The following is a 12,087-nucleotide window of genomic DNA, read 5'->3' as shown; positions in this document are numbered from 1 at the left end:
AGTGAGTTCCAGAACAGCCAGGGCTACAGAGAGAAACCCTGTCTCGAAAATACAAAAAAAAAAAAAAAAAAAAAAAAAAGTTTTTTCATGTTAGAACCCAGCATTAACTGACACTTCTACATTTTGGAACACCACTACTTTTCAAGGTAGTAGTAGTAAAAGGACAGGGATCCCTTATAATGAGTTTTTCTCAAGATAGAGGTAAAAGAGAAAAGTATTCTTTGAAGAAAGACCAAGAACAATAGGAAAACTCTGTGGTATGAAGGAAATTCCTGCTCAACTGGTTGTTTAACAAAGAATTCATATTGAAGGAAGGAACTTGTCTTAGTTTGTTAATTACGCCATAAATCTTGTTTCAAAGGCATCTGGGGTTGTATACCTGGACTAACCATGCCAAAGATTTTGTCCTACTTTCCTGCTCTATGTATTGACACAGTGTGAAGGATGAAGTTTGGGCTGCAGAGCTAAACTGGCTATTAATCGCAAATAAGCCCTCAAGATAGTCATTAATGTTCAGTGAGCAGATACTTCAACACCTTTACGGGGCCAGGGGAGAAGAGGAGTGAAAGGTTGGTGGGAAGAAACAGCTAGCAATCTAGAAAGAGGGGAAGGAAATAAAAACAGCTCAACAAAGACTGCAGGATTAAGAGGGTCGCCTGAAGGCCACTGGCAACCTAACACACAACATACAGTTGTGATATGAGAACTTGAATTGTCTATGCAAATGAGCTGTCTGTATGAGCAGTTATAACAGCATGGTTCCACGGGGACCAGGCACCACAGTGATGTGTGACAGACACACTTGCTGACCATTATTGCTGCACAGAGGTGCCAGTGTAATAATAAAATATCGGATAACCAGTGAATACTAAAAGTCATGCTAGAACATTCTGTAATATTAATTAAAAAAATATCAATTGTTAATCTAATTGACAAGATCTAAAAATAACATAGATGTAAGTAGAGACTCATGATTTAGAGCAAAATGTTAACTAAAACATTCTCTTCAACTGCTGGGATCCTTACTAGCAGCTATCTTTTAATTCTTCAGTGCTTTACTAATTACACAGTGAAGACACAGGATTTATGTCCACAGACACTGGAACTCTATATTCTTTAATACTACCGGGCTATGTTCAAATCACCCCAAAGGTAATATTCATGGAGGTGAAAAGCAGAATATATTGCTTAGTAAACATAAATTAACATGCGTAGTACCACATATTTATTTATATATGTATATATATATATATAATATTACTAAGTTCTCAAAAATGTGTGAGGCGAAAGATTTTTAGAAGGGAATTAACCAAAATATTATCAATATGCTATGCTTCTTGCCATGACAGTAGTGGACTAAACCTCTGAACTTTAAGCCAGCCTTAATGAAATGTTTTCCTTTATAAGAGTTGCCACGGATATTAATTAGCCCAGAAACTCTGAATACCCAAGGCACAAATTGCATAACAAATGACGCCCATGAAGAAGTATGGAGAGGGTCCTGATCCTGGAAAGGATTGATCTAGCATTGGAAGGGAATATAAGGACAGAGAAAAAGGAGGGAGGTGATTGGAGAAGGGATGGAGAGAAGAAAGTTTAAGGGACATATGGGGAGGGGGGATCCGGGAAAGGGGAAATCATTTGGAATGTAAACAAAGACTATAGAAAATAAAAATATTAAAAAAAATATTATCAATAGCTATTTCCAGGTATTGGGATTTACCATACTATATATAGCTTTCTTGAATTCCACACCGATGAATGATTTGTATAAATGGTAACACAAAATTAATTCACTATGTAGTGAAAGCTGGCAGTGTAGAACATGACCTGGTGAAGTCTGGGGCCATGTTCCACATCAGAGCATATAACAGAACTTACAAGAGGCTTCATATCAAAATGGAGGAATGTATTTGTCCTATCACAAGGCAGATTGGCTTAGCCAATGTTTCTCAATTGGAAGCACAGATGGCATCTGGGACAGACACTTTGCATTTGTAGTGTATCTACTATCTTACCAGTGCACCCAACACTTGGCCCCTTATCCCAAGTATTTGTAAAACAAAATATTTCCACAGATTGGCAAATTTCTTATTTTTCTAAATGGTATATATATCTACAAAGGAAAACAACTATAGGAACTAAGATCTAAAAGGGCTGAGGAAATAGTTCAGTTGTTATAAAGACCAGAACTTAAAGAGTTCCAGAAGCTACATAAAATACCCAGTGGCTATTAAAAAGGCAGGAACATGGGATTCCCTAGAGCAAGTGGGCTAGCCAGTGTAGACATCTGAGCAAGCTTTGGTTTTGACTAAGAGACCTCTCCTGTCTCACTGAATAATTTAGAAGAGCTATTAAGGATTCCTAACCTTGGGCTTTCACATGCATATGCATGTAGAGGAAAAAAGAAAAGCCACCATTTGATATCTGAATTCCTTAAATACACAGGAAAGATCTAAAAGACTTATGCAAATACTCAAAGACACAGTCTTTTATAGACACTTCAGATTACAAACACATGAAACAGTTGGCTTTTGGCTTATGTAGTGGCCATGCCCTAATGTCAACAGAAACTCTTAGTTCTATGCTCTATGAACCAGCCATCATTTTAAACCTGCATTGGAAAAAAAAAAGATATATATACCATACAAATGACAAGTACTCAGGGTTTCAATGGCCAACTAACTGCTTTAAGTTTTAAAAAGGCTAGTGTGATTACACACATTAGAAATACCTGCACAAATTAAAGCTGATAATGCTCCCACTTATGTATCCAATAAGATGAAGCAATTCTTTGGATATTACAATGTAAAGCATATTTCTGGTACACTCAATCCTAAAGGACAAGCAGTGATAGAAAGAGCCAATTGTACCTTAAATGAGATGCTTATTAAATACAGAAGGAGAGTAAAAACCTCTAAATAATGCTTTGTTAACATTTTTTTTTAAATAGAGTAGGCTACAATAGCAGCTATTGAAAAACAACTGAGGAACTAAGCCAATTAATATGCTATAAGGATGTGTACTTTTTTCTGGACCCAACTGCCATTGCTGATTAGTGAGTAGTGAGTGGACCGAGCTGCGACTCATGCAAACTGAACTACTGATATCCTACAACGCAGTCTAGAATCGCCCAAAAAAGCTATTTCTAAAGAGGTCCATATCCTACCTTTCCTTTCTGTGGGAAGTGGAACAGAATTGAAATCCATGCACACTATAAGAAGTTGCCAAACCATATAGCTTACCAAGCATGCTGCCCGCCACCAGGATATCAAAGAGTGTGTCTGCATAGCGGCGGTAATCTAATCTTGAGCCAGTAGAATCCAAAAATTTGGCTACAGCTTCAAGGTCATCACCAGCTTCATTAAGCCCCTGGACAAGAGTATCCCTGAAGACTGTGGGTTCGAATTTCTCTTTTTCATCTGAAACAATAATAAATAAAATGATGTTGTGTACATGTGTGTTTATCCACACAGTCCTGAAAGAAACTGTCCACGTACATTTCCATGTTCTAAACCGCCTGTTTAAACATTTATTCAAACAATTTGGATAACTCTGTACAATAAGGCCACCAAGTATTTTAAGTATCACACATGTAATAACTCTAGAGATTATTCATTTATGTCATTTGTAGGCTAGGATAATGCATGTAATCTATTAAGTCTAATTATGGGAAAAAATTGTGACAACTAATACTAAAATTATTATTCTGTCAAAGATAAAGAAATGAAGTAGATAATCACCAGACTATAGAAGAAGAAGACAAACAAGGTGGAAATGAAGGAAATAAGAAGAGATATCTCTTCTATAAGACAAACTACTCTGGAGCATGAGCAAAGAACCCTGAATATGAGAAACTAGACGTGTGATGCACATGCAGGGCAGGTACTGTCTCTGTCCTCAGCACATGGCATTCGGTGCTAAGACTCCCAAAGATGTTATGTGTTGCATGTGCAAGGATGTTAAACCTATTCATATTTTGCTAGCATCCAAAGTATAACATTAAAATACTTATTCATTGAATAAGAGAGTGAGATACTGTTTTAGAGTCCTGTGATCTTTTTAATGGATTCTTCTAGTTATCAAAACCTATTCCAAGATCATATATCCTCTAGACTCTGGAAAACAGTGCTATAAACTCATGCAGAGGAGGTAGATAATGATAGTGCTATGACTAAGCTCAGTGTTAAAGGAGTCTTGCATAGACTCTAGAGTGTTGTGTCTTGTAGAAGGCTGATGTTGAAGAAGAGAAACCGGGAAAGAAGGAGGAGCAGGGCAGGGAAGAATAGGTGAACCAGCTAGAGAATCTTACTTAGTGGACAGACAAGGAAGAAGGCAGAGCTGTCAAATGATAAAATGGTACAGTAAAAATATAGCACACCCGCAAGTCAACTGAAATTACTTTTTAAGTTTCCAGAAAGTTTATTTTTTAAAAAAATAAAATGGAATTGAAGAATAAGTTTTTAATTGAAAAGTGTTCTGAACACACCACAAGTAAATTGGTGGCACATGAATTTTAGAACACAAGAAAAAAATCATCCACCTGAAGTTTCTGGGGCAACACAAACCAAAACCAAGTCACACATAAAGTATGAAGAAGCAGAATCACATGAACTGTTCAATAAATCATGAACAATTTGGGTTCAAAAACCAGTATCTTCAAAACTTTGACTAAAACCAATTTCTAACCCAGAGTCCCAATGTTCAGCCACTAGTAGTTTTCAAGGACAAGAGCAAAGTGAGGATGGACAGAAACATTCAATCCTCAAAAGAGTGAGGTAACTACAGGCTAAGCCATGAGATATAACAAAGGGAGGAAGGACACATGTGGACAGCCCAGCTTCGAGGTGACAGCTCAAAGCTGATGAACACAGCAATGTGACCAAGAGAGCTCTTCAGTTTCATAAAATGAGGAAATGAAACTTAGGTACCCAAATCTACCCTCCAAAGTCTCAGAGATCACTGTGGAAGAGGGAGTGGGAAGAGCTTACGAGCCAGAGGCAGTGGGTGACTACAAGAAGACAGTGTCTTAGGGATGCGCAGGACAGACAGACAGACACATGAATGCACCATAGCAGTGGCTGTGACATCTTGCAAAAGACCCATAGAGTCCTAAATAAGAAGAATGGTGAGGGGAGTTGGGTACAAAGTTCCATCCCTAGCTAAGATGGAAATATCTACTAGCTGCTAGGAGAAGGGTCAGTTTCCTATAAAAGTGGAATTCTGGTTAAGTCTAGAATTCAGTAGAAGGAAGTACCACACAAGAAGTAGTAGGAAGGCCACACATCCAAGAATGTTTGGGCAGCACAAGCTGGTCTTGATGGAATTAAAAAGTAGATGTAGAATATGTGTGAGAAGGGAAAGGAGATAGACCTAGGAAGCCTTGGGGGCGAGAGAAATTAATATGATCAGAATACACTGCATGAAATTCTCAAAGAACTAATAAAGTGAGATGCATCTATGATACAAGAATTCCTCCATCATACTACCACTGTTCTCAATTCCTTAATATAACAAAGGGCAAGTTGAGGTTGTCTAGTTTTAAGCCATAGAAAATGAAGCCAAGATCAGAAAACTACTAAATTCATTTAATTACAAGGTCATGCAAGGGATGCTTGCATAAAGAAAAACACTACCAGGCTGTGCTGTGAAGATCTTGCCCGCAATCACAGAAGAGGAAAGGACAAGAGGTGGACAGTGGGTAAGTATGTACGGTCAGAGCAGAGGGAGCAGAGCTGAACACTCTGCCTCTGTAGTAGGAGGTAAACATTTAATACCGCAAAAGAAAAAAAAGAGAGAGAAAGAAGAGGAGCAAGAGAAAGCCACAGAAAAATGTTATCTGGCTTCATGGTTGTGACATCAAAAGCACCAGCTAGAAGAGTCAGAAGAGGCCCAACTGCTGTGATTACACCTCATGGAGCCCTATGCTTAAATTACATGCTTGCATAACTTTGGTATCATTAAAACTGTCTAGCTTGCAGATTGGCCGCTTGTTGTTGTCTAACATAAGAATGGGTAATAAGTAGTTAACATCATTTATACTAACTTCAGAACCGGAGTACTAGTCAGAGTCATGGTGGGTGAGGGGGAGACGCCATAAAGACAGATACAGATTAATAGCAACCATGTTCACCATAAAACAACAGATAAAAGACTCTTTGATGTCATAAGTAAAACATTACGTAGCCACCAACATGTAAATCACAGCAAGAGAAAAGTGTAATGAGTCTTGTGTGGTGCGGAGGGGAAAATGGTCAAAATTCTAGAGGACCAGAGTACACAGGCAGCAGGGTAGAGTTGTCATAGTGCTGAGCTAGCGGAACCCAAGGGCAAGCAGAGACAACAACCTCTGACTCAGAGGGTCACTCTCCCTTCTTTGGAGACAGATGTTTTCTTCCTCACAATATGAAAAACACAGGAAATAAAAAGAACATAGGTCATTCATTAAGTCTATGACTGACTTCGGTTGAGGCCATTCTCAAAATGATACAATAAGCTTTGATGTTGACCGAGGTGGTAGATCAGATTCTGATAATTTGGAAATTACAAACTGAGAAATAAGTTGGGGGTGGGGTAGGAACAGCCTAAGCTGCACCAAGAATCCATACAGCAAGAATTATTTTTATGTAGTAGACAACTTTAAAACTTGTGTTCGAACTGGACATGGTAGTGCATGCTTGCAATGCCAGGAGGCAGAGGCAGGCAGATACCTAAGGCCACCAGGGTCTATAGATTAGCCAGGATATACAGAGAAACCCTGTCTCAAAGGCCAAACCAACAACTCAAAAAACTTGTGCTTATCAGAAGCTCTTTATCTCTCAGTAATTTCCCAAAGGAACTACCAAGGAAGAGGTAAGACACAAAACAGCCCAACATGGTTACAGATGTTTTACTGTGATGTCAATGTTCATTATCATCTTGACAAAATCTAGAATCAGCTAGGAGATGGTCCCAGGGAGTATCTGGGAAGCATTTTCTCCAGTGATATCTTCTGGCTGTGGATATAAGGTGACCAGTTGCTATAAACTACCAGTGCCTCAATTTCCACACCATGATGGACTGTGAGCAGAATAAACCCATAAATTGCTTGTAGCAGAGCATTTAATCGTAGAACAAGAAAAGAAATGAAGACAGGGAGAAATAGTGCCTTAGGACAAACGATCACTGAGCTTAGAAATCCTAAGTTCAGGAGGTTTACAGGACTAGGATTCTTTTTTCAGGGTAAAAAGTCTCTTTTGTTCGCCAGGGCTGTCAAGAGCTGGGGATGTAGCTTAGAGATAAAGCACTTATCTCACATGTGCCCAAGTGCAAGGCCCTGGCCTGGCCCAATCATTACCTCAGAAGGGAGAAAAGTTGAAAGAGAAATCACACAGATAGGGTGACTCACACTTGTAGTCTCGAGTTTCATCACTCAAGAGGCTGAAACTGGAAGATTGTGGCAAGTCCAAAGTCAGCTGGGACTATATGGTGAATTCTACTCACAGCAGGAATGAATGAAAGTCCCATGTGTTTCAAGGGCCAGTACGGCTCAATTTAATCTGACTTCAAATTCTGGGAATCTCTTTCCCCTAGCATTACTACCTTTTTCACGAATGTTTTCTCAAAATAAACAACAACAACAACAAAAAAAAACCAGAGCAAAACAAAAAAAACCTCAGGAAACTAAAATATAAAAATATAAATAAATGTAAAAAATGATGTCACAATCAGCAACGTTGTAAATGTAAGAAGCAGGCAAGCTAATTAATTGTTTTCACTTTGTTCTTAAAGAGGCACAGCTCTGGGAGAACTTGAGAGCCATCCAACGCTGAACAGAAAACTCAATTCCATCATGTCTGCGCCACAGAATAAAGGCTAGTTAGAGTTCCAGTGTGGCAGTAAGGGGATGTAGGAGACAATTCAAACACTTCTCAATTCTAATAATTTGATTAGAACACACAACACAACACAATGCAACACAAAACAACACAACCTACCCCTTTTCCGGGTTTTGAACCGCTGGCCTGTTAGTACTGGCTTCTGATGCTTATTCATAAAATTACTGAAAAAGAAAAGCAACATTTATGTACTTTAAATTAGCATTCCAAACAACCCTATGTAGATAATCAGTACCTGTTCAACCTCAGCCGCATGGGACTATGGCTTTTACACTACTGGACTGGGAAAAATGTGAAAGTTTACCAAGAACCACCCTTGGCAAAGGCTGTAAAACAACCACCGGCAGCAATGTTGGCAGAAGCTAGACTTCATGCCATGCTTTTGGGGAGTATATGGTGAATATCTGCTAGTACTTACATGTGTATACCCTGCAGTCTAACGGTGACTTTATTCCTGCTGTCCTATAGCTATGCTCACACGCTAGGGCAAACATACATGTATGTGAAACACAGCTGCAGCACTCCACACGTGTCCAGTTAAGTAAATCACAACTTACCCACTACATAGAACATGGGCAGCCTTAGAAAAGAGTGAATTGGACCTAACTCTGCTGCGCCTCAGGCTCTGGTTCTACCTCTGATGGCGGAGCTATCTTAAGACCCCACTGCCTCCATCACACATTGCCTTGCTATCTCACTGACTTCTGCTTTTGCTCCAAAAGACAAGATGAAGTCGAGTTTCTGAGGCCACATACCCGCTTCTTCCAGGGAGACTCCCCCAACTGTTCCTGTTACTTCTTTGTGCACACACTCATGCCTCCTCTGCAGAGGACTTCCTGTCTCTGATAGGGGTGTCCTCTGCTTCAAGAGTATGTTGACTAGTGTTCTGTTCCTCTGTCTTCAGGGCCAGTCATTTTATTGCATCTGATTGATCTAAGTCCTAAAAATCTAAGACCATTTTTAAGGTCTAAAAATTAAGCAATATATAAGCATTTAATTGCATAACTGGTAAGCAGCTGTGTTAACTGAACGGTGTTCAATTGTTAATTGGAAAAAGTTCTATTAAAGAATGTAAAGTATAACTTATTTGCCTAAAAAGAGGCTAAATATATGCTTCTCATATGTAAGAAAAAATTAAATTTTGATATATAAAATGTATTCTCTAAGAGCTTTTAACAATAAATAACCTGGTGGCATGACTATATACCAAAAAAATACCTAAACTACTTAGGTTACATACAGAGGCAAAGTAAGACAGTATGTGATATTCAAACAGGTAACTGCATTTATCATCTACTGTTTAAAAAAAGTGTGACTTGAAGCTAATCTTGGGTGGCACAGGCCTGTAACCCCAGCTATTTGGGAGGCTGAGGCAGGAGAATTTCCAGTTTAAATCATGCTTGGGATACAGAGAAAAAAAGTTCTAGGCCAGCCTTGGCAACTATGTGAGACCCTGTCTCAAAATGAATGAATAAGTAAAAAATAAAAAGGGGGTATAGCTCAGTGTTAGGGTACTCACCACACTGTTGGTCTTCAATACTACAAAACTGTTTTTATAAATTGTCATTTGAAAATGCCTAGATCCAATTACACCACTAAATAATTGAGAAAATCTGCAGTACCTAAGCAATCATTACTTCATGAAGTTTAAAAGTCATTAGCAATATGAAAAAAAAATTCATGATTCATTTTACAAAATAAGTGATCCTTCGGCTGGGGCTACTGTTCGGTGGCAGAACATTTGCCTGGCATGCTCTTGGTCTTGTGCTCCATCCCCAGCGCCACCAAAACAAAACAAAACAAAACTAAAATTTCTTTTCCCACCTACAAATAAAGCATCAGATGTGAAACACAGTTGAGTTTGCTAACGGAGTTGAGTGTCTAACAGCTTTACGTAGTGAAAGGAAGTGCTTTGGGCGGGAAGGATGAGCAGCCTGAACAAGAGGAGGAATAAGGAGGAATAAGCCTACGTCCTTAAGTGGTGCCAACAGCTACAACCGCAGCCTCTTCAGCAGCAGCGCCGCTCGTTTCGCATGATGGATGTGGGAAAAGTAGTGCCACACAGGCATCGCTTACGCCAACTGTGAGAGCCTTCCAGAAACCTTCCTGTTGACATTTTTATCAGATGCACCCAGACCATCAAACATTCAACTGATGTGAAAGTGGTGACACCTGTCTCCCTCAGCATGTCCACTCCCCAGTACAAACACCCCCGAGTGTATTATCCCTCCACAACCAAAAATCGTCAAGAGTGGGAGTCTCGTTAGGAAATGTGGAAACAAAAATAAAATGAAAAATGCAACTCTGTCAAAAATGTCTTTATCTGATAAATATTTGGGAAAACTCAAGTGTGAGCTTTCTCTAAAAGTCTTTGATCCGGAAGACAAACCCAAGGACTTCCCTTAATTAACGCGGTCTTTGCGCCTTATTCATATTTTTTTTAAAAATATTTTTATTTTCTATATTCTTTGTTTACATTCCAAATGATTTCCCCTTTTCTGGATCCCCCCTCCCCATATGTCCCATAAACCTTCTTCTCTCCATCCCTTCTCCAATCACCTCCCTCCTTTTTCTCTGTCCTTATATTCCCTTCCAATGCTAGATCAATCCTTTCCAGGATCAGGACCCTCTCTATACTTCTTCATGGGAGTCATTTGTTATGCGATTTGTGCCTTGGGTATTCAGGGCTTCTGAGCTAATTAATATCCACTTATCAGAGATTGCATTCCATGTGTATTCTTTTGTGACTGGGTTACCTCACTTAGGATGATATTTTCCAGATCAAACCATTTGCCTAAAAATTTTGTGAATTCATTGTTTCTAATTGCTGAGTAGTATTCCATTGTGCAAATATACCACATTTTCTGTATCCATTCCTCCTTTGAGGGGCATCTGGGTTCTTTCCAGCTTCTGGCTATTATAAATAAGGCTGCTATGAACATAATGGAGCATGTGTCTTTATTGCATGCAGGGGAATCCTTTGGGTATATGCCCCACAGAACACATTTAGCTTTTAGATCAACTGGAACTTATTGTCAACACCATCTATCTACCCTATGTGGAGAATAACTGAATGATATGGGAACATATATGTGTAGGCAGACTAACACGTCAACAAAACTGAAACAAACCCAGTCTCCTCTGGTCCGAGACTGGAGGAGGACTCTGGAGTACCTGTCGCTGGGCTGTTGCTATTTGCAGCAGAGGCACACTTCCGTCTATATTTAGCTCTTCGTGCCACACTCTAACCTGCTCCCGTGAGGGTCAGCCTGTATAAGGTCCTTGCTGAGCCCTCGTGAAAATCCTGCCCCGAGAAAAGCCAGGTCACTTGGGATTGAAAAATAGACATAGCTCAAACCTAGCACAATATCAAAGAATGGGCAGCAAAGAATATTCTAGAAGGGCACCGTTAAAAGTACACCTTCTATTACTGTTCACTATTATTTACTATTATATACCATACCACATTGTAATATGAAACCAACTAACTAGCTGCAAAGAAGTTATCATTCTTGGCCCCACACTGGAAAATCTGGTGGGCATGTCAGAAGCCCACTAGTAATCATACTAATACTTTGGAGACGGAGACGGAGATGGAGGTGGGGTGGGGTGGGGTGGGGAGGTCACTGTTTTGATGTCAGCCTTGGTTACACAGACCCTACGTCAAATGGCAAGAGATAAACACCGTATCAAGACAAGCACAGATGATCTACCAGAAAAGGACTTAATCCCTCCCTGAGTGAGAGAGGGTTTGTACCAGTACTTGGGAGGTTTGTTCATACATTCTGGCTTTGTCTGATGTTGTTTGGTCTGGTTTAGTTTATCACTAAATTCTGATAGTGTCCCTCCATGGTGTGTATACTCATGACACATCTTCAACTTAGGCACATAAAGCAGAGAGCACAGCATTTTTCTTTTTTTCTGTAAAAGAATCAGCTTTATGGTCTCATCTCTGTTTCAATTGCTACGGTCTGAAGAAGCCATCTGCAAATGAGCCCTGCAAACATGGCTCAGGGTGTAAACGCTTTCATCTACAAAGCTGCTGACAGTGAGTGAGTCTGATTTCTGGAACCTATTAAGGAGAAGAGGCAGAACCGACTCCATAAAGTTGTCCTCTGATCTCCGCAGATGCAGAGACACATATGTCCTTCTCTCCTGCTCCCATGTGTGCACACCTCACACCATGCATGGGTACACAAAGATGTTAAAT

At 39.7% G+C, this 12,087-nt stretch overlaps 1 protein-coding gene across 1 annotated transcript in view; it reads right to left on the bottom strand.

Annotated features, from left to right (window-relative positions):
• The window catches only part of Bzw2 (basic leucine zipper and W2 domains 2), a 59,263-nt gene that overhangs the window by 30,357 nt on the left and 16,819 nt on the right, over window positions 1-12,087 (bottom strand). Inside the window, exons 2-3 of the mRNA XM_052185929.1 lie at window positions 7,977-8,041; window positions 3,246-3,422 (exon numbers count right to left, since the gene is read on the bottom strand). Of these exons, the coding sequence (XP_052041889.1) occupies window positions 3,246-3,422; window positions 7,977-8,034 (235 nt within the window). The 5' untranslated portion in view covers window positions 8,035-8,041. The remainder of the gene's footprint in view (window positions 1-3,245; window positions 3,423-7,976; window positions 8,042-12,087) is intronic.

The sequence above is a fragment of the Apodemus sylvaticus genome, chromosome 6 (assembly GCF_947179515.1).
Source record: "Apodemus sylvaticus chromosome 6, mApoSyl1.1, whole genome shotgun sequence".
In the NCBI taxonomy this organism is placed as follows: Eukaryota; Metazoa; Chordata; class Mammalia; order Rodentia; family Muridae; genus Apodemus; species Apodemus sylvaticus.
This window is presented reverse-complemented; position numbering and strand designations above follow the sequence as displayed.